This window comes from Paralichthys olivaceus, chromosome 15 (assembly GCF_024713975.1).
Source record: "Paralichthys olivaceus isolate ysfri-2021 chromosome 15, ASM2471397v2, whole genome shotgun sequence".
NCBI classification, from domain to species: domain Eukaryota; kingdom Metazoa; phylum Chordata; class Actinopteri; order Pleuronectiformes; family Paralichthyidae; genus Paralichthys; species Paralichthys olivaceus.
In genome coordinates, this window is record NC_091107.1 from 727,230 (window position 1) to 753,456 (window position 26,227).

General features: G+C 42.1%; 4 protein-coding genes and 1 long non-coding RNA gene across 12 annotated transcripts in view; 3 read left to right on the forward strand and 2 right to left on the reverse strand.

Moving 5' to 3' along the window:
* LOC109643665 (E3 ubiquitin-protein ligase RNF26-like) overlaps window positions 1–1,693 on the forward strand; it is a 2,260-nt gene extending 567 nt beyond the window's left edge. For both annotated transcript variants that reach the window (XM_020108844.2, XM_020108845.2), the window contains exon 2: window positions 28–1,693. In XM_020108844.2, the coding sequence (XP_019964403.1) occupies window positions 165–1,301 (1,137 nt within the window). In that variant the 5' untranslated portion in view covers window positions 28–164 and the 3' untranslated portion in view covers window positions 1,302–1,693. The remainder of the gene's footprint in view (window positions 1–27) is intronic.
* The window catches only part of LOC109643669 (insulin), an 8,732-nt gene extending 3,221 nt beyond the window's left edge, over window positions 1–5,511 (forward strand). Inside the window, exons 1-3 of one of the 2 annotated variants that reach the window (XM_020108848.2) lie at window positions 3,775–4,219; window positions 4,903–5,101; window positions 5,180–5,511. In XM_020108848.2, the coding sequence (XP_019964407.1) occupies window positions 4,915–5,101; window positions 5,180–5,343 (351 nt within the window). In that variant the 5' untranslated portion in view covers window positions 3,775–4,219; window positions 4,903–4,914 and the 3' untranslated portion in view covers window positions 5,344–5,511. Of the gene's footprint in view, window positions 1–3,774; window positions 4,220–4,902; window positions 5,102–5,179 lie in introns of those variants that run through there. The other variant, XM_069539457.1, reaches the window with a different exon arrangement.
* On the reverse strand, window positions 4,822–6,309 carry LOC138413780 (uncharacterized). The gene is made up of 2 exons (XR_011246167.1): window positions 6,173–6,309; window positions 4,822–5,454 (listed from the first exon to the last, which is right to left on the reverse strand). It is a non-coding gene; the product is annotated as an uncharacterized lncRNA (long non-coding RNA).
* On the forward strand, window positions 6,193–13,540 carry nipal4 (NIPA like domain containing 4). The gene is made up of 10 exons (XM_069539455.1): window positions 6,193–6,370; window positions 8,856–8,960; window positions 10,151–10,279; window positions 10,397–10,453; window positions 11,306–11,396; window positions 11,482–11,642; window positions 11,928–12,095; window positions 12,359–12,438; window positions 12,557–12,769; window positions 12,911–13,540. The coding sequence occupies exons 1-10, from the start codon at window positions 6,331–6,333 to the stop codon at window positions 13,127–13,129; spliced, it is 1,263 nt and encodes a 420-aa protein (XP_069395556.1). The 5' UTR covers window positions 6,193–6,330; the 3' UTR covers window positions 13,130–13,540.
* Window positions 13,541–18,210: 4,670 nt separating this feature from the next.
* Window positions 18,211–26,227, reverse strand: part of LOC109645541 (glutamate receptor 1-like) — a 35,768-nt gene continuing 27,751 nt past the window's right edge. For 2 of the 6 annotated variants that reach the window (XM_069539460.1, XM_069539459.1), the window contains exons 17-18: window positions 23,514–23,648; window positions 18,211–20,710 (exon numbers count right to left, since the gene is read on the reverse strand). In XM_069539460.1, the coding sequence (XP_069395561.1) occupies window positions 20,492–20,710; window positions 23,514–23,648 (354 nt within the window). In that variant the 3' untranslated portion in view covers window positions 18,211–20,491. Of the gene's footprint in view, window positions 20,711–22,102; window positions 22,779–23,513; window positions 23,649–25,480; window positions 25,573–26,227 lie in introns of those variants that run through there. The other 4 variants (XR_011246169.1, XM_069539461.1, XR_011246170.1 and 1 more) reach the window with 4 other exon arrangements.

A 26,227-nucleotide genomic window follows, 5' to 3' on the forward strand; every position in this document is an offset into this window, starting at 1 on the left:
CATGTAGCTCCGACTCTGACTCTGCAGTCGACGATGGACGAAGTGAACGTGGTGTTTGCAGCTGTTTCGAGGACGTCTGCTGCTTCCTGCGCGACCTGCTCATCACGACGCTCAGCTGGCTGCTTCACTTCCTGTCCGGCGTCTGCGTTTCCCTCCGCAGCACCATGGCCGGTCTGAGCAGCTCCACTCTGGTTGAATACTGGAACTTTGCTCTTTTCTCCTTTCTCACCGCCAGCGAGGCCGTCTGCAGCGCCGCCCACGGTGCCCTGCACGCCATGGAGGACTGGCTGCAGATGCTGGGAGGAGTGTTGGAGAGTTTCAAGATGGTGGGACACCTCTTTTGTCACATGGCGTGGCGCATGAAGGACATGCTGCACCGCGGGTTTGTGTTAGCATGCTGCATTCTACGACAGACCTGTGAGGGCATCCTCATTGCACTCAGCCTCATTCTTTACTTTGTCAACACCATGGTCAACGTCATGCTCATCAGCACACAGAACTGTCTGTCTGTGTTGGCGGGCGTCTGGGAGACTATTGCGGGCCCTGTCCACAAAGTCGTGGACCTGGCGCTGACTCTGCTGACCTTCCTGTACAGCTGTCTGGTCGGTGCGTCTGTGCTGCTGTGGACGCCCTGCCAGCTGCTGCTGGACTTCCTTGAAGCGCTTGGACGTGTTTTCATCACTGTCTTCGTGGTCGACTCACACGGGCTGCTCGCCACAGTTGCCATTATCTCACTGACTTTACTGGTGTTGAACCCCAGACTTCGTGTACTCGCTGGTCAGCTGAGCCTGCGTTTGGTTAATGCTCTGCCGGGAGTTCAAGGTGTTCAGGCGACCGTGCGCAGGCTGTACGCAGTGATGGTGGAGCCAGCTCTGGCCCATCGGGCGGTCCACTCCAGGACAGCAGAGGACCTGAGTAGAATGAGGCTCTTGAACACAGACGCAGGTGGTTTAACTTCAGAGGCCGACCCGCCACAAGCAAATGTGCCGAGTCAGCCGGACACGGTGCAGCTTCTCGCTCAGCAGGACGGCCACCCGGTGAGCAGCAGCATGGCGAGCACGTCTCAGTCGAACTCTGCTGCGGAGGACGGGGAGCTGCTCCACCTGCTGAATGAGCAGGAGGAGAGGAAGAAGTGTGTCATCTGTCACGACTTCAACAAGACGGTGCTGCTGCTGCCCTGCCGCCACCTCTGCCTCTGCCGTCACTGCGCCGACATCCTGACAGAACGCCGACATGTACAGCAGCGCTGCTGTCCGCTCTGCCGGCAGAACATCACACAGACTTTAGACGTCTTCCTCTGACGGGTCGCCAACCTCAACGTGAACATGAACCACAAACTGCAGCAAATGAGAGAACAGCAGATTTATTGTTCATTTCTCTCAACTTCCTGTTTGTTTTCTCCTTGAAGGTGAATTTAAAACTTTTGTGTTTGAGACCAAATGAGAAACTTGAATGTGTTCATTCTGGATTCATGAAACTGTGACTAACAGTTTCAACTTTTCAGAAACAGTAGAATTCATGTTCAGGGATATTTTCATCTGTATCGTTGTTATTTATCTTGATGAGAGTTTATCTTCAGCTGGTAGAAACCAGGACAAGAGAGTTATTCTGAAAGTGTCAAAGTTCACATCCGTTAAACTCACTGCTCCTTATTCACACTGGATTCATTCAGAATTAAAGAATGATTGTTTTTTACATTTGCTTGTTTTTTGTTTTTAATCATTTTTTTAAAGAAATGAAAGTTTTCTGACTGAATATATGCTCACAATGTTTAACCAACACATCTTACTCTCTTTAGTAGACGACACCTGCAGATGAACAACTTGAATATTTGACCCATTGAATTTGGACTTTATTGTTTTTTCTTCGCTTAATGTGAAAGTTTCTAATATTTGGTTTTGTTCTTATTCTTATGAATCCACAAAATATTCTCCAGGTGAGTTCTAAGCACAAGATGGAAGAAACAATAAATTAATTAATTAAAGCTAGTACACAAAAAAATGCTGCTTTTCAGTTGTGAAGATTTTCTGATTCAGATGGACGTGTTTGTGGTTCATCCTCTGGGGATCATGAACGCCTGTACTGAACATTATGTCTATTTATTCCAGTTATTTTGACAAACAGACCAAAGTCACAACTGACAAACTGAGATTAATAAACACAAAGTCATGATGTTTGCTTGACTGTGAAGACGAATAAGATTCATTTCAAATAGTTTGTTAATAGATAATTTAGATGACAAAAATCACAAAAACAAGATTATTAAACTTTAAAGTGTGGACTCACATTTCATGTGTGAGTGAGAGAGAGAGTGTGTGTGAGTGAGAGAGAGAGTGTGTGTGTGAGTGAGTGAGAGAGAGAGTGTGTGTGTGAGTGAGAGAGAGAGTGTGTGTGTGTGTGAGAGAGAGTGTGTGTGTGTGTGAGAGAGAGAGAGAATGTGTGTGTGTGTGAGAGAGAGAGTGTGTGTGTGTGTGAGAGAGAGAGTGTCTTCAGAGGAGACGTTCTCAGAAATACTTTTTCCATCATGAAGGTCTGTCATGGTGATGATTAGTCACGGTTCGTTAGGTTTCTGTTCTGTGACAAACAATCTGCTACAAGAGCTCAGTCAGCACAACTATGACACCCATTAACCTGTGTGTGTGTGTGTGTGTGTGTGTGAGCTGCACCAACAGTCTCTTCAAGTCAATCAAGCTGCATCAAACTCACAAGTATCAGTCCTTTAAATGTCACATCCAGACATGATTATTGTAATCCCTTATTATCAGGCTCCAGCAGTGAGTCGTTAGAGACTCTGCAGTTTGTCCAAAATGCTGCAGCACGCGTCCTGACAAGAACCAGGAACAGAGACCACACGTCTCCTGTGTTAACTTCACTACACTGGCTTCCTGTTACATCGAGAATACATTAATAATATGGCACCATCATACCTTAAAGAGCTCAAAGTACCATATCACCACTAGAGCCCTGTGCTCCCAGAAGTCAGACTTACTTGTTGTCCCTAAAGTCTCTAAAAGTAGAGGAGGAGCCAGAGCTTTCAGCATCAGGCTCCTCTCCTGTGGAATCATCTCAGGGTCAGTTCAGGAGGCAGACCTCCTCTCAGTGTTTAAGAGTCGGCTTTAAACCTTCCTTTGTGATAAATCTTATAGTCAGAGCTGGTCCAGACTCGTCTTAGATCAGCTCTGAGTTCTGCTGCTGTAGCTTTAGAATGAAAACGAACCTGTGGCAGCTGCAGTCGTCATAAAAACTCAAAAGTGTTTAGTTTGTTCAGTCTGGACTAATGTAAAAAACATGGAGGCCTCTGTAGAGAGGGTCCCCTCCATGTTAATATAAAGTCTTTAAATATAAAGTATTTAAATATAAAGGACCTTTTCTGGACTAATGAAAACTACACTTCATACAATTTAAATGAAATGAACCAGTGAAAACATCATGAGGATTATTCTACATTCAATTTCTGCCAATAGATCCTTTCACCTCAATCTTACACACTGGAGCTTTAAATCATTCACGTTCCATCAAGCTTCAGACTGTTTCCTCTAACCAGTGATGTAACTACTCTTATTATTATATCTGATGTTCTCAGTTACACGTGGCGTCTACTGCACTCGTGTCCGTCCTGGGAGACGGATCCTCACGTGTCTCTGAGGTTTCCATTTTATTTTTCCCTGTTAAAAGGGTTTTTAGTAGTTTCACTCTTGAGTACAGAACAGATGATGTCACAGCTCGTTAAAGAGACAAATTGTGATTTGTGAATATGGGATGATTCTCTGAGTGAAAGTGTTAAAAACGGTTTATCTCACAATGACACAGACATAAATCCTGGATAAAGTTTCTCAAATACGTCACAGATTCACTGACACCATTTATCCTCATTTCACTCTTTGACTTTGATGACGTTTTTCATCCTTTCATCCTCAGTAACAGCCGAGCGGAGCCGCTGATCATCAGAATCTGAGATGATCAGATCATGTCGGGTCATTAACTCTGTTTGTTTTACTAAGTGTTGAAGTCGCTCAATCAGAAGAAACTCTGTCACTTATTCAGCTAATGACACACACACACACACACACACACACACACACACCGGTGGGCGTGTCCAGGTGGAGGTGATGGACTATAAAAGCAGAGGAGACCATCTCCTCTTCCTCACATCATCCTGATCTCAGCTTCCCTCCTCCTCCTCTTCATCTTCACAGACTCACCTCCTCCTCCTCAACAGGTAAAGTCTTCTCCTCCTTTCATCCTCCTCCATCTTATGTCCTTCAACTCTACTCTCAACCTGTGTCTTTCACTTCTCTACTTACTCCTGTCTTCACCTCCTCTGTCTTCATCTCCTCTGTCTTCACCTCCTCCTCCATCTGTGACTCCAGCTCAACAGGTAGACATTATCTCTTTCTTCTCCTCCATCTCCTTCATCTCCTCACCACCCGTATTCCTCTTTCACCTGTCGTTTTTTCCTCCTTTTCTACTTCTCTAAATGATCATTTGTCTTCACCTCCTCTCCTCCTGCTCCACATGGTCTCATTCTTTTCCTCCATCATATCTATACTTCTATTTACACCTCTATCTTCACTTGACTCTATGTGAGTTTTCTCCTCCTCTGTTTTGTGTTTCTTCTTCATTCACACATTCTCACTTTGTCTTTGTCCTTTGCTTCTCCTCGTCTTTGGTCATTTTAAATTATGTGTCTGTGTGTGTGTGTATTCCTGTGATTTAACAAAGTCAAATAATTTAAAACATCTTCACTGATGTATTCATGTAAAAACTCGAGGTCAGTTCAAAGTCAGCTGATTTAGATTTGAAAAATAATAATTCAAATGAAGAATAGGATTTTATTTTAGGACACTGCCAACATTTCCAAGCTTTCATTTAAAAATAAAAAGATACAAACGTGTGTTTCAGCTCTCCTCCACCATGGCGGCGCTGTGGCTCCACTCTGTCTCTCTGCTCGTCTTACTGATCGTATCATTGCCGGCGAGCTCCCAGGCCATGGCCCCCCCGCAGCACCTCTGTGGCGCTCACCTGGTCGACGCCCTCTACCTGGTCTGTGGCGAGAGAGGCTTCTTCTACACCCCCAAGAGAGACGTGGACCCTCTGCTGGGTGAGAACATGACGTCTTTAAACACAGAACCTTTCCATAAATCAGAGCTCAGAGCTCTTACCTTCATCTGTCTCTCAGGTTTCCTTCCTCCGAAGTCGGGCGGAGCTGCAGCGGGCGGCGAGAACGAGGTGGCCGAGTTCGCCTTCAAGGACCAGATGGAGATGATGGTGAAGCGAGGAATCGTGGAGCAGTGCTGCCACAAGCCGTGTAACATCTTTGACCTGCAGAACTACTGCAACTGAACGCTGCTCCTCCTGGAATCCATTAGCCCCCCGACCCATCAGGCCCCCTCACGCCCCGGCCCTTTGCATCAGATGAACGGCACTGCTGTCGTGTCTCTGTCAAATGAAATGCTGAGTAAATGGATGATAATTATTTTTCCTAGAAAATAAAGTTTTGTGAAATCTGAAAATATCTGCATCTGTTTTTATAAATTATTTATTTTTTGAATTACTTCGTTTATTGTCATAGGTTCAATTAATTAACTGACATCATTATTTCTTTAAATCACAGCCTTGATTGATGTAGAAACTCAATGGTTACTATGGTTACTAACAAAACCAAGTGTGTTTTAAAACGACAGTGAACAAAGTGAGTATTAAGGAAAACAATTATAATTAATTATTACAAATTTTAGATTGGATGACTCAGCAAAAGTCTTCAAGAATTAAAAAGAGATCTTAACATGTCACAACATGTTACGATCCGACTTCACATAAATGTGTTTTAATATATATACACACACACACACACATTTATTTTACATATTTTCCTTGCTGCCCCTAGTTTCACAAACAAAACCCTGTGTTTCCCCACATCTGCCACATGGGGGCAGCAAAGCTCCTGTGACGCAACATCAGGCAACACGAGGGAGACGAGTTTTATTTTATTATGTTTTATTTTCAAACGTTTGTTTTGGGTTTAAAAGAAAAACGTTTTTAACTCAGACATGTATTTTATCATTGTATAATTTTTATCTGCACATTGTTTGGTCGTTAATATTTTATTTTTTTGAGTGGGCGTTTCTTTCCACTTCCTGTGTTTGTTTCGGTGGGCGGGGGGTGGGCTCACCTGTAGTGGGCGGGGCCAGGTGTTGTACCTGCGGAGCTTCTCAGACTCAAACATCGAGTTTCAGGATCAGGACGAACACGTCTCTGCTTCTTCTCACAGCTTTTATTGTGACAGGTTCTTTCTCACTGGGACGTTTCTTCCTGTTCTGAAGCTTCAGGATGCGAGATGTTCACCTGCAGAATGAGACGTGCACCAACGGTGAGAACCCTTCCTCTTCATCCCTTCATCCTCATCACTTCATCCTCATCACTCCCTCTTCATCACTCCCTCTTCATCCCTCCCTCTTCATCCCTTCATCCTCATCACTTCATCCTCATCATTCCCTCTTCATCACTCCCTCTTCATCACTCCCTCTTCATCACTTCATCTTCATCACTTCATCCTCATCACTCCCTCTTCATCACTCCCTCTTCATCCCTTCATCTTCATCCCTTCATCTTCATCACTTCATCAGGTCAAACATAAAGAAGTAGAACTGGTTTCACTCTGATGCTGCAGCTCGTTATTCTAAACCATAGATAACAAGCTGACCAATATATTATATACATTACATATAATATATATATATATTATATGTAATGTATGTATATATATTATATATATATATATATTATATATAATATATATATAATATATATATTATATATATTCATCACATTGGTTATTTCTGTAAAATTGCGATATAAATATAAAGTTTTCATTATTATTATATTCATCTTTAAACAACATCAGAGCATAATGTAATTTTCTTTTACAGAAGTTAATCATATGAAAGAATTCAGAGAAATAAAACACTCTTTTCATCACATTTAGTTTTAAAACCTGAATCTGTTCAGACACACACACACTCAGACACACACACACAGACACACACACACACACAGACAGACACACACACACACAGACAGACACACACTCAGACAGACAGAGACAAACAGTTTATTAAATCAGAACATAAACAAACCTCCCCACGTCTGTCTCCGTCCTCGTGTCTCTCCCTGAAGCAGCTCACAGCTCTGTGCCCCCCCCACCTCCACCAGGTGAATATTAACATTTCATGATTCAAAAGACCTGATGTTCATGTTGAGTCTGTGAAATGTGTCCTGACATGTTGTGTAGTCATGTTGTGTAGACATGTTGTGTAGACATGTTGTGTGAAGCAGCAGATCGTCGACTCGTTCACAACAACAGGAACATGTGGGGGACATTCAGGCGAGGGGCGGAGCCTGTAGAGCAGCAGGAGGCGGGACATGACGTATAAATTGTTCTGTGGAAAGCTGCAGAACATGTCAGGAACACGTGAGGAACATGTCAGGAACACGTCTGTGGTTCAGTTAAGGTCTGAAAACAGCTTCTCAGCTCCTGAGTCTGATTCGACCTCTGACCTCTTCACGCTGTTTCCCGTCATTAATGTAGTTTCAGGTGAAAGTCAAACATGATGTTGCAGAGCTGGAGCTGCTGCTCCGTCTTATCTGTGTTTATACTGAGGCGTCAGTGTTGACAGTGTAAATACTGAGTGTGGTTGCTGCTGCTCTCTCCTCATGTTACTCTAATAACCAGCGGTGGTCGAACCTGTCTTACACAAACCCTGCAGCCGTCAAACACAGTTTACTCAGTTAGTTCAGTCGATGGACTAGAAAGCGCTCAGGGCGAGAGTCTCATGTGGATTTTTGGGGATGATTTCAATATGAATGTCAATGTTGGGAAGTAAAACATTTCCAATACAGACATATCAAAAATAATCATACATGTGTCAATGATTCCTAAGACGTCATCATCAAACCCGTCGAAACCAGTTTGTGACCCTCGATGCTACAAAGACATTCTGACCAAACCAGACGTTTCTAATTGATTCATAGTGTTTATATAAAAACAAGTCTGTAGAAAACGTCTCCTCTCACTTTCTAACGTCAGTAAACTTTGTCCTCAGGAGTTTTTGTCTCAGTCTCTAGTTTCAAGTCTTCTTCAAACAGCTGATGTTCATTGTGACGGCGGGGTGTGGTCAGGACGTTGTATGTGTGTCCCTGTTCAGGTGCCACTCTGGGAATACTCGGCCCTCTCCGGGTAAACACGGGAGGAGAGAGAAGGCGTTTCAACAAGGTCCTTTATTCGTTACCGGCCTGTTACAGACACACACATATACTTGGGGTCTCTGGACCCACACACACGTCCACACGTACTCATCTTGTCCCGCTTCCGCATCAGAAGCCCAAACTACTGCAAGAGAGCCGAACCAGGTTACCAGGCTGCTCTTACTGATCACCTGATTCTGCACAGCTGTCCGATCACCGGCTGAGCCACTGCTCCCTGTTGTCCAGCAGTTGGCGCCCTAACCCCCCCCCCGCCGTCACATTCATTTATCAATTAAGATCATTTAGCGTCAAACAGACCAGGCGGGGGGGTGGATACCACAGTGTGATTGACAGCTTGTACTGTCTAATCGAGTGTCCTCGAGCTCACATCAAGCTCCACCCCCACTTCTCCAAATATGGTTTCTTCTGGTTCCACAAAGCCAAGATGGCGCTGAACAAGATGTCAGACTGATTCTTTAGCTCACAAAGGTGTCGTCATGGCGATGGTTGATCTGTGTGTGTTCACAGACTTTGTGTTAAATGTGTTTAAAGTTGTAACAAAGTAAAATGATGATTTAAACGTGACTCACTCTGTTCTCGTGTCTCTGCAGCGTCTGTGCTGAGGTTGTGGTGCGGCTCCGTTTCTACAGTGTGTTCATTCAGTGGAGATCGAACAGTGTTACACACACACCTGAACGACAGCAGTCACACAACAGGTAACACACACACACACACACACACACACACACACACACACACACACACACACACGTAGTACATTATTATTATTCAAATCTATACTTTCATACTGTTTTTCCACGGTGGTGAAATATAAACTATAAAATCCTGTTAAGAGGAAAGTGTCTGACACACAAACTGCCATGAAGAAGAAGAAGAAGAAGAAGTTGTTCTCATTGTTCTTTGTTCTCGAGCAGATTAGATTTCACAGGAACTTTAATGCAGAAGTTCACAAACTAATCAAACCAGTTCAGATGAATCAGTGAAGTTCTGAATGTTTGGTGTCAGATTCGTTTCTGTCGCTGTGATGACTTTTCATTTCTTATGAAAAGAGGAACATGAAGGTTTCTGAGGAACTTTATTATTATGATTATTATAATAATCATTATTCGCTGTATCTGGAGCAGAAAAACAAACATAACAAGGTTTTAACTGACGCAAAATATTTATTTGTTTGAAGAGAAAGTTTCTCAAAATCTCTTCCAAGTGAAAAATTCACAAAAAGTTGAATTACAGTCATAGATAATTCAAATGTCCTTATTCCAGTTTATATTTTTTAAATGAAATCCTAATGTTTAACATTTTAAAAGACTTTCAAATGCAGAGACTCAAATTATATTTTCAATATTGTTTTTTTTCTTTTTCAATCTTAATATCTTTTCTTTTTGAATGAATTGAACCTGTTTTATTGTTCAATTGGAAATATCAATGTTTGCTTCTATGTAAAGCATCATATTGTATTTGTTTGTATTATTGTTATTATTATTCACCCTGAATGTAAAACATATGTGAGGTTGTTCTCATGTTCTAGACCAAACAAAGAATTGATTGATTAACAAACGAATCTGCAGATAAATCAATAATATAAATATATTTATAAGATCATAGTTGCAGGTGAAAGATTAAAGTCAAACATTTTCAGTTTTCAGCCTCATTTGTCTTATTTGACATTTTTTATACCAAAAGAGAAAATGAACACAAATGTCAGTATGAACATGTCGATTTAAATCCAGGATTATTCCTCAGTGACGTGTGAACAGTCTGATTATTTATCTTTAAACTCATTAGTGGAGTTCTTTGGGTTGTTCATGTCTGATAAAGTCATTAAACACACACACTGCAGGTACACACCCTCATGAACACACACTGACTCACTGTTTGTCTCCAGATGTCAGCTCGTACAACCTGTGGCTCGGCCTGACTCTGGCTCTGATGTCCGCCCTCCTCATCGGGGCCAGCGTCATTCTCAAGAAGAAAGCTCTCCTCCGATTGGCCGGCACCGGTCACACCAGAGCAGGTGAGCAGAGCGGACGAGTGATCGACTTTAACGATGTTTTCATGAAACACAGAAGAAGAAGAAATCCCGATTATCACTAATGTGTGTGTGTGTGTGTGTGTGTGTGTGTGTGTGTAGGTGATGGAGGCCATGGTTACCTGAAGGACTGGCTGTGGTGGGGGGGCCTGTTAACCAGTAAGAATCTATTTTTTTATTATTATTATCCACAAATTTATTTAATCATGAAACTACACAAAAAAATCTGACATTTTTTCATGTGATTTACTTTGAAAATATAATAAATTGAATCCAGTTTGTGTTGAAATCTTTATTGGACCATATTTCTGTAATAACCACCACAGCTAGCGTCGTCGTTACCGTGGAAACCAGACGCTCACACGGCGAAGCAGCCATCTTTGTTTCCAGTGAAAACTTTCTCATGCTATTTCATCATGAGAAAGTTTTCACTGAGTTTCCTGAACAAACGTCAGCAGAGAACCGAGTTCACAACATGTTCTCCGTTAGTTTTGACATATTTATTATTCGTCAGATTATCTCAGCGGCCTGAGAGGAAGAATCTGACGCTGTGTTTTCACTCTCACAGAAACTGTGTCGGAGCCAGTGCTCGATTCATACGATTACCAGCTGGCCAATGAAAGTCGTCTTTCACTTTGCTGATATGAAACTTTGTCATTTCACAGAATAAATAATGCAGAAAAGATGTTTATTTATGTTTGATATTTATTTAATCTTTTACTTCAAGTTCTATGTATTTGATTGTATTATGTGATTTATTTACAGTTTTAAAGTTTTTGGTTAATCTGTAAAATATCAAACATCAGTTACATTTCTTTGTTATAAGAGTTTGAAAAAAAAAAAATCTAGACTTTGAGCTGTAGCTGCTTTTACGTTTAGCTTTAATAGAAATAGACTCCAAGTGTTTATTGTCACGTCATCGTTTGTGTCATGTGACAACACTGAGGATGTTTTCGTGTGTGTGTGTGTGTGTGTGTGTGTGTGTGTGTGTGTGTGTGTGTCGCTCTGCAGTGGGAGCGGGGGAGGCCTGTAATTTTGTCGCCTACATGTTTGCTCCGGCGACGCTGGTGACTCCACTGGGAGCTTTGAGTGTCCTCATCAGGTTCGTTTTAATTCTGCTTTTAAAAGTGAAAAACTGAGAACCAATAACAAGCCAGTGTGTGTGTGTGTGTGTGTGTGTGTTTCAGTGCAGTTCTGTCCTCCTACCTCTTGGGGGAGGTGTTGAACGTAGTGGGGAAGCTCGGCTGTCTGCTCTGTGTGATGGGAAGCATCCTGCTGGTCATCCACGCCCCAGAGGAACAGGAAGTGACATCACTACAGGACATGACGGACAAGCTGCTCAAGCCTGGTAAGGGTGGGGGTGGGGTTAACTACACACCTACAACATGACTTGTTCAAAAAGTGAAGCCAAACAATCTATGTTGCCCCCTGGTGTCTGGCTGCAGTATAGCTCATAAATCCTGTCTCCTCCATGTTAGAAGATGTGACATGAACCAAACAAATGTTTTAAAGTAGATGGTTTCTGTCGTTTAAGTAAGAGTCTGTTTCACTCAGGAGAGAGATTCAGTTTTATTCTGTTTAAAGAAGCTGACGTGTGTGTGTGTGTGTGTGTGTGTGTGTGTGTGTGTGTCAGGTTTCCTGGTGTACGTCTCAGTTGTGTTGCTGTTGTGTGCGGTGCTCGTCTTGTATTTCTCTCCTCGGTTCGGTCGCTCCAACATCCTCGTCTTCATCAGCATCTGCTCGCTGCTCGGAGCCTTCACTGTGTCGTCTGTGAAGGGCCTCGCCATCGCCATCGACACCGGTGAGACACACGTCGTCATGGTTTCCAGCGGTTCACATTTTATATTCACATATTATACGTGCACGTGTTGAAAGTTGGGATTTTAAACCTGTGTCTCTTATTTCTGCTTCTTGTTTTCATTCCACTTCTGCCAGAACAAAACAAATTTAAAAATGGAGGCTGTTGTAAAACTTCACCACGAGCCTCATCATCAGTTCATCAATATTTTTTTGACCTCCACAAGTTTGTTTCTCATCATTCTCTCCGTGTCTTCGTCTGTTCAGTGTTTTATGATATTTCCGTTCTCACGAGTCCGCTCCCCTGGATCCTGCTCCTCACGCTCATCGTCTCCATGGTTACACAGGTGATGTCATTCGTATGTTTCGTGTGTGTTGCTCGGAGTTGATCTTCAGAGTCAGTGGAGGCAGGAAGTAAAAATTCCATCTGTTGTATCTGACCTGTGTCTGTATCGCCCCCTGCAGGTGAACTACCTGAACAAGTCTCTCGACACGTTCAACACGCTGCTGGTTTACCCCATCTACTACGTCCTCTTCACCTCCGTCGTTCTGTCCACCTCCATCATCCTCTTCCAGGAGTGGAGGAGCATGACGGCCGTGGACGTGGTCACGTCGCTCGGAGCCTTCGTGGTCATTGTGGTGGGCGTGGCCATGCTCCACCTCTTCAAAGAGCTACAGGTCCTGACCATTAATAATTTGAATGTTTGTTTTCTATTTTAACATTTTGTATTTGTGCTAACGACGCAGCAGGTTTCTGTATTTACATGTTTTACATTTAAAATATCAGTGTGAATTATTTTTACGTCTCTTTTTACGCAGGTGACGATGAAGCAGCTGACCAATCAGCTGTCTCAGCCGGTGGAGAGGGCGGGACTTGCAGAGGAGACTTTAGCCAATGGTGGAGGAGGAGGAGGAGTTGGTGGAACAAAAGCAGGACGGAGTAAAAAGGAGGATAAGTACGGACTGATGGACAACATGGTGATTGAGAGTCTTCCTCCAATGAGAGAGGACGGACCCAGAGTCTTCATCATCAGCTGAGAGAGACGCAGGGACGATGGAGACGCAGGTTTCCTGGACTTTGTAGTTCAGTGGGCTCGGAGCTGTAGTCCTCACTCTGAATGATGATGTTAGTTTTGTGCACTTTATTTTTAAAGGTCCAGACGTCTGGTTTCACTTCACAACTCTCACACAAAACAAATTAGATTCAGCTGAACATGATGGACACATTTTCACAAAGAGACGTCATGTGTCCTGAGTTTCAAAGTTTAGGACACATGAAGAACTTTCAGGGTGCGATGAAAACTTATCAAATTATTAGTTTCTCTATTTCTTAGTTTTTCTCTCTGTTACGAACTGTTTCTGACTGTTTTTATTGTGTATGTGACGTTAACGATGTTCAGTGACATTAAACACTTTTTGTCTGTGACTCAATTAAATAACTGTCGACTGCTTCGTCCCTTTATTCAAAAGATGGACGTTGATTTCTGGGGGTGGAATGAGAAAAATGCTCAGCTGATTTATGTAAAAAATGAATGTCAATGATTCTTCAGAATCTAAAATGTCATTGAGGTTTTATATTTCACAGTTCAAACTAAATGTTACCATAAATAACTGAAAGACAAAGAAAACTAATAAAACCAAATATATAAAAGTCACAGTTTCAAACCAAACTGATCAGAACGAGCTGAACTGACAGAAACATCTTTTACAAACATTCATTTAACGTCTACTTTGATTTTTTAGTTTGGTCCATGTCCCATCTGCTAACATGGAGGTTTATGACCTGTACTGCAGCCAGACACCAGGGGGCGGTACAGGTGATCTGGTTTCACTTGTAGGAACTGTCATGTCGTCCATCTTTATAAAACCAACAACATGACGGACGTGAAACTGGAGGAATACAAATATATCTGTAGAAGACGAAGACGTCAACTTGGAAAGACGGCGAGATTCTGGTGATGAGGACGTTTATGTGTGTCCTGGACACAAGTCAAAACAAAGACAACTTAAAAACTGATCTTTACATTTAGAACTTGCTCTGTCGTGCTTCACGTTCTGTTTGTTGACCAGCGTCCTCATCGTCTCTGCTGCTGCTCCTGTGGGGAGACGCTCAGTCGGTGAAGCGGTTCATCCTCAGAGGACTAATTATCCTGCAGCTGAATCATCAGGAGACAAACTGACTGAGACGAGAAGCTGCAGACACAGAGACTCTGCAGATCTGTAATTCTACTACTGTGAAGTACTTCATCAGGGGAGACTGATTGTTACTCACCATAAATACATGACTCGTCTCCACTTCCTCCAGGAAGCTGAAATATCTCAGATACCAACGCTGCCATCTTGTGGTGATGTCATATTTGTGCAGCAGTGATTACAGTTTCACACTAACTCCTGTTGTGTGAATCCGTTGCTCAGTTGTCGAAACTCATTCACTGAATTAAGCATCATTCTGACAAAACCATAAACTATCTTCACAGAGTAAAACATGACAGCCCCCAAAAGTGAAGTCAAAGTGTCTGCCCCCTGGTGGCAGTCAAGCAGTACACTGAGATGTCTAGAGAAGAGAAGTTAAAGAGGCGACGTAACATTTAAACATGTGTGATGCATGTACACTCACCGGCCACTTTATTAGGTACACCTTGCTAGTACTGGTTTGGACCCTTTGTCTTCAGAACTGCTTTAATTCTTTGTAGCACAGATTCAACAAGGTGTTGGAAACATCCCTCACAGATTTGGTTTGTGTTGAACTGACAGCATCACACAGTTGCTGCAGATTTGTCGGCTGCACATCCACGATGTGAATCTCCCGCTGCTCCACCTCCCAGAGGTTCTCGACTGGATTGAGATCCGGTGACTGTGGAGGTCACTGGAGCACAGTCTTCTGCTGCTGTAGCCCATCTGCTCCAAGGCTCCACGTGTTGTGTTCACAGATTCTGCAGACCTTGGTTGTAACGAGTGATCATTTGAGTTATCGTTTCCTTTCTATCATCTCCAACCACTCTGCCCGTCCTCCTCTGACCTCTGACCTCAACAAGACATCTTCGTCCACACAGCTGCAGCTCACTGGATATTTCTCTTCTTCAAACTCTTCTCTGAGATGGTCGTGCGTGATGATGCGTGATGATGCTCGGTGTGAACTTCAGCAAGTCGTCTTCACCACGTCCAGATGCCTGAATGCATTGAGCTGCTGCCATGTGATTGGCTGATTAGCTATTTGTGTTAACAAGCAACTGAACAGGTGTGACTAATTAAGTGACCTGTGACTGTTTGTGTGTTTGTATATATAAATATATAAATATATATATATTGAAAAACGTATTTTTTAAAAACGTCTTTCAACTTTGTTAACATTTATTTAACTTGTTGAATCATGTGTCGACTGTTTTGTGTCTGTGAATCACACGTGTTTTTAAAGTGTATTATGATTATTATTGTTGTTATCATATGATGTTATTTTGTGCAGGTTCTAGTTGACCGACAAAATAATGTTGATGAAAGTAGAACATCTAGAACGTTGTTCCGTACATGTCCACCAGGTGTCACTGTGACACAGGTCATCAGTCAGCGTTCGATTGGGCGTCTCTCAGTAAACATGGATTCACCTCATCAGAGAGTTTTAAAGGTTTAATTCAAGTTATTAATAACGAACATAATTCATTTCATAACACAAGTTTATTTATGTAGAACAATAAACCACACAGACGTGTACTGAACCATTAACTGTAAATAAAGAAGGACGACCTCACAGCTTCCTGAATGTGTCTTGATCGCCCCTGGTGGCTGGCTGCAGTATTTATCATGAATCCTGCCTCCTCCATGTTAGCAGCAGGGACATGGGCAAAGCTTAATAAGGTGTCTGGGTGTGAAATGTCTGGGCAAGATTACCACAAATGTTCTTTTCACAGATATTCATGGTTCCCAGACATTTATGATCATCTTATTGAACAGCTGCATCTTTTCTTTTAAGCAGAAAAAGAGGGTTTTGAATATTGAACTTGAAATAGAGTATAAATATAAATGCAGTACTGCAGTAAACACAAACACAAATACTCATGTTTTCACTTAAACACTGATTATCACAGTGATTCTGCTGAATTACATGTTCAACGGCCGATGATGAGCATCAGAAAATAAATCATCCAAATTATAAATGTGGTTCAAAACTCAGCAAATATGAACTTCTGCTTTTAATCTTGTGTTAAACTGATTCTGTTCAACTCACTTAACATCCTCGACGCTCGATAAGCTCATTCGTACTTGTTTTATTTCACACTTCTCTAAATCTCTTTGCAGTGAAGGGTGGTCTGGTGTTTTGCCGGAAGCCCCCAGGGATCTAATCTTCCTCCTCCTCCTCCTCCTCTCTGTTCTGGAAGTTTCCTGGAGGACGAGCAGAGGAAGGTAATGGACCACAAACTCCTAATCAGGACCTTTCTGGGGCTAATTGTTGCCTTTGTTTTGGCCCCGTCTGTCTCCGTCCTCCCTCACGGAGTAATGAGCCGTTACGTTATATGATGCCCCCCTCAGGACACCAACCATCGATGAAAAGTCCCAGGAGCTCGGAAAAGAGCTGCAGCTAATGGACAGAAGACGAAATAATAAGAGAAATAATGGTGTAGAAAGATGAAGGTTTAAGAGTGGAGGACATTGTGCAGGAAAGAGAAAGAAGGGAAAGTTGCAGAGAGAGAGAAATGGAAATGAAGACACGGCACCAAGAGGACGATCGATAAAGATGCAGAGAAAGAAAAGGAGACAGAGACAAAGACGTTTGTTTTATTGAAAGTTTCTGTAAGAACCAGATCATTAAAAAAACCTGTGTTTTCTGCAAAGCTTTGTCAGCAGCTTTAGAACTTTACACAAAATCAATATCGTCCTCTGCGTTCACTCTCACTTCAGTTTGTTAAAATCCCAAATAACATTGAATCAAAACCTTGATTCTAATATGTCGACCACGAAACAAGAATTATTCTTTCCTTAATTAGAGAAAAGGTTCAACCTTTTTTATAAATCAGTGTCAAACCAAATGTTTTTGATTGAGTGTGTTAAACTTATTTCTGTTGTTAGAATGATTCAACCTGCAACAGAATAAAATAAAACCTCTGACGACCGACATCAGATTTCAGAAATCAACTGTCAGGCGTCTCTTCCTCAGGTGAAGTATCGTGTGTTTTCTTCAGTGATCTGTAAACTGGCAGCAGATCGAGCTTCTTCACTCACTTTCTCATTTCAGTCTCAGAGGGAGGTTTCTCTAAATGCCTCATTTTCTCAGCTCAGCTTTAATTTCCTCTCTAAAGTGGATCTTTGGGACGTTGCACATCTCAATCACTGTTTTTATTTCATTTTCATTTGGGCAGCATTCAGAACTTTTCAAAGCTTGACGAACATTTAGACTCTGAATCGTCAATTCACAAGTGTCCGCAGATTGTGTTCTGTTCTCAAAAGTATCTTAGGTCCTGTCAGATGATTGTAGACAATTAAACTGGAGTGAGCCTCGATAGCAGAGTCCTTCATCTGACAGAGATACTCGCCTGCTTATATATAAATATATATATTATTTCGTCTTCTGTCCATTAGCTGCGGCTCTTTTACGAGCTCCTGGGAGCTTTCATAGATGTTTGGTGTCCTGAGGGGGGCATCATATAACGTAACACCTCATTACTCCATAATATATATATCTATAGACAGGCGAGTTGCTCTGTCAGATGAAGGATATGACAAGAAAACACTTTCAGCGGTCCAACTGGCGACTCGAGAGATCCAAAGTGTCCAGCAGAGCACCACAGCCTCAGCGATGCTGACTCGCTTCACATTCGAATGCAAACGGCCCCAGAGCGAGCTGAAGCTCATGGTGTGAAGAAGCAAACAGAACCACATCGTCTGCAAAGAGGAAAATTCTGAGCTGCAGCCAACTCCACCTTTAATTTCTGTCCACGAGGTTCAAACAAAAATGGACACGTCGGCCTTTCTAGCTCCAGGGACGTCGCTAACGAGTCTTTGTTTTAACTGTCTGAGTTACGTTAGCTCACTTTCACCCCATGTGAGCAGAAATATTATTTAAACAGACATGAGACTGTTTCAGGAAGAGGATTCTTTACAAAACAGAAAAACTACAAAAGTCGAGCTAATGTTAAATTTTTATTAAACAGAGTAACTGACCTGAACGGAATCAACAAAATCAAAAGATTATAAATCATGACTGGATTAAAAAGAACATTATTTACAGGTGTAGCACATGTTTCATTCTTATCATACAAATGTGAACATATCATATTCCTGATATTTGTATAAAAGCTTCTGGGGCTGCGTCTGCGGCTCAGAGAAGAAAAGAAAAGAGAGGAGAGATGTGGAATCACGTGACGTGAAGCTCAGCAGCTGTTTGATTATCACATGTCTGAGATTTAAAGACGATCAGTGGAGATGAGCAGACTTCCAGAGATCCGTCACTGGACGCAACCTAACCCCCAATTTACCGGAGCTTCCCCCCCGATGGTGTTTTTGTTCCTGTGAACGAGCAACATCGTGTCCGGACGTTTTCAGCAGCTGCAGTAAAATTCTCTGAAATAATCAAACGGTAAATGTCAGATCAGAAGGACTTCGTTTTTATTTTAGAGGCTGTTGGTTTGTTTTGCTGGATGTGTGTTGTTGTTTTTGTTGTTGTTGTTGTTATTGTTGTGTTTCTTGTTCTTCTTATTAATGAGTTGTAGAATTGATTTCCTCGGCTCGTGACGATGTTAGTAACAGTGTAACTTTGTTCTGTGTAAGTATGTTGAGAAAAGATTCACTGATCTGATTCATAGACGAAGAAAACAAAAGGAAGGAGAACACAATCTGCGCTTGTTAGCATGTTAGCATACCTGTAGAAGAAGTTGACGGTAAAAAATCAGGACGTCAACATCTTCATCATCATCTTCATCGTCTTCAGGTCATTAATGAGATCGTTTCCCCTGTCTTGGTGGATGTTAGCTTAGCATTTTCACTAGCATTAGCCAACACTGTGTGTAAAAATAACATCTGAGATTTATCTCACAGCCTTGTTCATGACCTGTCCGTCATCTTAGCATCGTAACTCTGAACTCATTAAATTAACTCATATTAATTGAATTTATTCCGTCTTTACTCTAAAACGTTGAGTTTCTCACTCGTTGTTTTCTACATTTAAATTCCAGCAGGAACCAGTAGAACCAGGATTTTATTGATTCATATTTTCACTTTTAATTATCGGACCAGTTGACTGTTAATATCAGTTAATTTGATGATTGAATAATCACTGAAGTAGTGTTGATTGAAACAAAACATCTGAACACGTCACCTCAGACTCGGACCTTTAACGTCAACATCACATCAGTTTTATTCGCCACAAAATAAAGTTATAGGAGAATTTTCAGCACAAATTAAATCGGGACAAAAACATCTTCACACGTTTTCCTCAGGTCTCTCCATCGGCACACGCGTGTTCGTCTGTGAAGTCTAAAGGTTGAAAACATGCTCAAACTCTCTCATATGAAAGTGGCATTTTGTGTGAACGTGACGAAACGAGGAGGAGGAGGAGGAGGAGTGAAGGGTAGAATAAGAAAAGGAGGAAGAAAAGTCGGTCAGTTGAGTTTTTAAGAAGTTTCCCTCCTCAGTTTCTGTTATTGAAGAAGAGGAGGAGCATAGAAAAAGTGGAGCTTCTGGTTTTTAAGCCCAGTCGCTCGTCTTGCAGGAGCTGAGTCAGTTTTCTCTGTTGTGAACGTGAACACTCCTCCTGCTGTCGCCCGTCACATGTCTTCTTCTTCTTCATTCTTCTTTCCCCCACAAGTTCTTCTCTTTCTCTGTGTCTGATCTCCTCGTTTTGTCTTTCTTCTCTCCTCTTGTCTTATTCCTTTTCCCCCTTTGTTTTTTTCCTGTCTCATCTTTCCTCTGTTCTTATTTTATCTTTCCTCAAATCTCATCACTGTTCTTTTCGTCTTCCTCCCTCCATCCTCTCCCTTCTTTTACTTCTGCTGCCTCCATCCCTCATCATTCCTTCTTCATACTCCCTCCACCTTTTTCTCTCATCACCTCTGGTCTCTCTTTTCTTTGTCCATCTGTCCGTCATCTTATTTCCTTCCATCACCATTTTTCTTTTCCCCCATTGTCTTCTTTCATTTCTGTCCCTCTCCTCTTTCCCTTATCATCCTTTTCTCTGCCTCTTATTTATTCTTTCTCTACTTCCCCTCCTCACTTTCCAGTCTCATTCTTTCTGTCTCTTTTCATCCATTCTTCTTTTCTGTCTTTCTCATTCCTTCTCCTCTTCTTATTTTCGCACATTAACTTCCAACTCTCATCTATTCTTCTCTTCTTTCCTTCCCCTCGTCTCCTTCACTCTCTCCTCACCGACAGACAGACAGGAGCATTCCGTCCAATCAGGAGTCAGGTTTTTGGTCACATGCCGGTGGACAGTCCCATGCCGGCAGCTTTGCTCATGCAGGGTAAACCTTGAGCTCCTGCTTTTGGGAAATCGTGCGCCACCACGCGGCCGTTCTCGCCTCCGAGACCCGAAGCCCCTCCTCCAAAACCGCCCACAGCCGCCACGCCTCCTCCTCCTCCTCCTCCCGCCATCCCACCGAGTCTGGTGCTCATCATGGCGGCGTCTATGAGCTCCTGTGAGACAGAGAGGAAAAATCCAACTGATGCACAGTGAAGTTTACAGGAAGAAAAGTTTTGAAGAATCCGATTTTATTTGATTAAAATAATTAGTTGTAAACTGAGTGAAACAGAATCCAGTAAATCTGAAGTTAAACTGACCAACAGTGTGGCTTTGAGCTAAACGCTAACATTAGCCTGCTAACATGTTTAGAATTATCATCCGAGATTAGCAGGTTAGCATGCTAACATTTGCAAATGTGCACTAAAGACAGAAGTTTGGACGTTTGATTGTTGTTATATTTTTCAGAATAAACAAATCCTCGGTCACAAGAACTTTTAGAGACAACGTCAAACGTTTTGCAGCTACTTGGTTGTAGAGTCACAACAAACACCTCCACCTGATGATGGCGCTAGATATGTTTATGTGGGAGACATGTTTTTAATTAATGCTTTGAGGGACGTAAACAGGAAGTATTATGTTTCCATGGATTCGGAGAGCCCTGTTTTCTCAGCTTGTCCTTTCAGCTTCAGGTTTCATTGTTTCTTTCTCTTTTCAAAGTGGATTTAAAGATGTTTATATAGAAGTGTATGTCTCTCAACACGTGTTTCATGTCTGTGTTCAGAGTAACGATCTGAAAATCCTCCACGAGAGAGAAACTAGCAACCATCAGGAAAAACCACAATCAAACCTGTAAAGTACAAACTCACTGATTCTCAGCTACACACAAACATTTTAGTTTGAAGGCACAGTCGTCTCCGACAGTAATAACAGTAAAAGTTGTTCCATCCCTCAGTGAAACTAATGATGTGGATCCAGAGTTAATATCCTGTTTCGGGGCTCTGAGGCTCTCCTGCTCCCTCGCTGTTCGCCGCCTGGCATCAGCGGTCGTCAGGCAGATTGGTACAAATAGATCCCAGGTTTATTCATTTACAGGAGCAGCTCCTCTGAGCGTTCCCACATCTGAACATCAGAGTCAATCACTCATCTCCCTCCTGCCTTCACCTCCACGGCAGGAAGTTAACAGCTAACAATCCGTCTGCGTCGACTTCCAAACACTGTCAACACCAGGGGAACGTCTCTCTCTCTCTCTCCGTTTCTTTCCTTCATTCTCTGGTCTCTCGCCCTCATCACTGACTGTCACAGAGCGTTTTACTCTCAGGGCAACAACAGCATCTGTCTCAGTGCTGCAGCCTGCAGGCCACTACTGACACCTGCCATAACACTGCAGATCTTTGTTCAGAATTCAAAATCATTTTTATTATTTCACTAAATCGCAGGAGGAAAAATCTGCTTATTAACTTTTTTAATGAAAACCACTTTGACAAACCGTAAAACTGATAAACCTCCTTTAATTCTTTTCCTGGAGATTAAATTTGAAATAATCACAAAGAGATGAACTCGTTACGTCACATGAATCAAAGTCAACGGAGGTGACGGCAGAATGACGTGAATTTTTCTGGGATTTTTTTCTCCTTAGCTCCATCATAACATTTTGCATTAAATGAAAACTATTGGATGTTCATGTTCTTGTTGGCCTGCATCTCAATCATAATTTTAAAAGATGTGGAAATGGCAGCAGAGGAAGGACGACATGTTGTCTGGACAACGCTGCCGTTTTTTCAACTTTGGAGCGAACGCAAGCAAATCAGGTGTTGGATATTTTGGTGATTGTAATTTCTGGATCCACAGGAGCCATTTGATTTGAAACATTATCCTGTTGAAACAAATGCACTCCATGTGTGAATACTCAGTGTACTTCAGTGTACTCCGTGTACTACATGACTGAAGAATCTGATTTGACACACAGCATCCGTCCACCCTGCATCTACTCTGTATCCCAGCAGCCTCAGTTCAACGCCACCTCGTCTTCAGTGTAACGAACAAACATACGACTTCATGTATCTGAGGACGTGTGGTGGTTTGTTGCTGTATTGATTATTCGTCCCGTTTGCTGCAGTGACTACATCCACCTCTGCAGCAGGTAACCGCCGGGTAACGCTGCTCCATCTGCTCTGACTGATGAAATCCGCCACACGTGATGTGTCACTGCCGCCGTCGGCGAGGGGTTTTTGTAAGTCCTCCCTGTGTGTGAAGAGAACAACAGAAGTCCAGCAGAGCAACAGACTGGTGCCGCTGCTGTGGAGAAGACGGCTCTAATGACTTGTTTGTTCCTTCTGAACAGCCCATCAAAGTCTCAGCATAAACCGGCACCGTCTGTAATGAGGCGGCCGCAGTTTCATCACACGCAGACGCCGGCGACGAAGAGGAGCTCGAGATCAGAGTGTCAGATAAACAGAGTTCAGCCGATGCTCTTTCAAACGGCAGCGAGGAGCCGTCACTCGATAAAGAGTTTGAATCCAGAGCTGCTGCAGAGACAAAGGTCCTGATGTCCACGAATCATAGCAACAGTTCTTCACTGAACATGTAGATTCATTCTGTTCATCCAGGTTTAGACAGAAACTCTAATTATTTCTAATTATAATTTGACTATAAGGATTTGACTGAAATCCCTCAAACGGCTGAATTCTAATGAAACGTGGTTCAGAGATTCATGATCCCCTCGGGACGAACTGAAATAACGTCTGTGATTCTGACTTTTCATCATCGCCACCTGCAAAGTGACGGCTTTCCCATGAGCCTCGGCTGCAGCTTTCTGTTTAGAGCTGCAAATATTAGCATGCTAAGCTAAACTAAGATGGTGAGCAGGGTAAACATTATATTAGCATTTAGCTCAAATTGTTGCTACGTAGCCTCACAGAGCTGCGAGCACGAGTGCAGAAGCCCTGAAGCAGATTCTCAGGACTCCATCAAACTCACCTTCATCCTCCTCGACTCGATCCGAGACTTGTAGCAGAACTCGACCAGAGCCACGAGCATGGCGAGCCCCAAGCCGCCAATCAGAATATAAAACACTCCGGCCACGTTGCTCAGACTGAGCGCGCTCGTCTTGTCCTATCAGCACAGAGGGGAGGGGTCAGGGAGAACCAATCATGGTGCAGACAGTCGTCACATCACCAGAGTTTTGTCATTGACAAAAACCCAAAATCTAAAATAAAGTATCTGTCTAACCTAAGACACTTCTTCAGATTTCAAAGGCTGTGACACGGAGCAGCGTGTTTTATTTCAGTAGCACTGAGGTTAGTAAAGTAAACACCTGGGTGTTTTCCAGATGCACTGTGGGAAAAGTTTTTGGTGCTTTACTTCATCTTAGAGAATAAAACTGTGCAGGACTAAGTCGTGACCCTTTAATTTAAACTTCCTTCTCTGTGGCCTCGGATCACAGCCTTTGACTGAACATATTTATCTGTCTCATGCAAATTCATGCAACTCAAACAAAATCAGGGAAAATAAAATAATCTGTCTCCAGAGAGCGTCAGTTATGAAAATGCTCTACACTTCACACTGCAGTTTATTCAGCACTGAAATAAAGAAGTGATATTTGTGCTGTAAAATATTACTTCTGTCATTTCAACTTCTAGAGAAGCACAAAATAAAAAATTAAAATTAAAAGAACATTATTCTAAAGAAAATGAGAATTTATTGAGCTCTGGTTTTGTTCATCTGACACATGCATCACTTCGTGTCGTTGGGCGTGACATGACTTTGCTTTCTCATCCAACAGCATGCGACCTGTCTGGAAGTGAAATAAACGACATCGTGAACGAGGCCTTTTCTGCGACACAGTGTGGAGCTGGGACGAGCCTATCAGAGGGCTTCCTCTCCAAACTGTCACATCAACCTCAGCCAATCAGCTTCAGAGAAAAACAGATGAAAGACGCTTTAAAGTCAGACTGAAACAGGCAAACTGATATTTATTTTACTGGGAGACGTTTGAATCTTTAATGGTTTAACTTTATCAGATGAAGTAATAAATAAATATTAGTTGACTAACTACACAAATAAAATGAAACTTCACAAAATGTCTGAGTTGATTCTAATTCATTTTCTAAACATTTGTTTTCAAACTATAAAATAAAATAAACCTAGTGAATAAGTAAACTCCATCAGGTACAACATGGCCACAGCTTCAGCTCATTTATAATCCTCAGACACTCTCTGATGCTCTCACAACTGTTTAAGTCCCAAAATGTTTGAAAAGTAGTTTTTGCTTTTAAGTTTAAAGTTTATAACTTAATTATACAAAATATTATGTTGTTTAATAGATGATCCGAAATGTTGTATTTGTTGATTGTTGTCCTGTTAAATAATGAAAAAACTCTAATTTGAAATAAGAAAATAAACATAAAACATTAAGAAGTATATTTGCAGCATGTCCTGACGTCTCTCACTTGAGGAGAGTTTCAGTCTGAAGTTAAAGTCGTCTTTTTGTCCTCGTCAACGTCAGACTGAACGTCTCTGTCCGTCCGTTAGTTACAGTTTGTTACTCAGAGCGAACAGGAGGCACATGACAGATTGGAGACAAAACATCATCAGTGTGCAAGTGAAGGGAAGTAAGGGGGGGGGAGCTGTGGTCAGTGGCTTCGATTTTATTTGGTCAGCAGCCAAAGACAGAGAGAGAGAGAGAGAGACAGAGAGAGAGAGAGAGAGAGACAGAGAGAGAGACAGAGAGAGAGAGAGAGACAGAGAGAGAGAGAGAAAATCAGGAAAATATATTTTAAATATATAGAAATGTGTTTGATTAAAATTAAAAATGAGAATCTGATATTTGATTCTGGAGTTTCTCCTTCAGATTTCTCACATAGATGCAGAATATTTATTTATTAAGACGACGACAATGAAAAAGAGTCTGATGACGGACTCAAAGTAAAATGTAAATGTTGCACCTGCAGGCCGTCGTGGACTTTGACATTTTAAAAGTGAAGTGACGTCTGTCTGTCTGCGGCTGCTTCAGGGACTGTGCTGACCGGAGGATTTTCTGGAGAACAGAAGGAAAGCTGAGCAGAGAAAAGCCTCAGAATAAATCTGCTGGATTTCTACTGATCTGAAGACATGAAAAAGCTCTTATCTCCAAAACGTCTGCTTCGTCAGAGTCGGCTGAAGTCCAGCTCAGTGGAAACTAAGTCCAGAAAATAAACTCTGAATGCAAAAAGCAGAGTACAAACTGGAGTCACAAGGTTTTTCTGTCCCGTCTTTATTCTAAACGTATTTACACACGATCATCTTGTCCTTTGTTTTTCCTCCTGCGCTTCAGAAAGATCAGCTGAGCAGCAGAGTTACACTTTAAAAACAAAAAGGTTTTTCATGACAACTAAAATATAAATTCTCTGTAAATGCAAAGGTGGATTTTTGTGCTCGCAGCAACTGAATCTATTTCAAAGTTTGACATTTTGTTTTTTCAGGAATAGAAACAGAAGCACACTTCTAGGACCAGCGGCTGGGTAGCTTAGCTTAGCACAAGTAGAACTACGTTATAGTTAGCTTAGCTCAATCCACAGGTAACATAAAACCTCTAATGCTCACTGATGGACTTTGTTTTATCTACAAACAAATATATAACATGCTAATCAATAAGCTTTAGATAGGATTCATATGCTGATGAGTTACATCCAGGTGACGACTTATTGTTATTC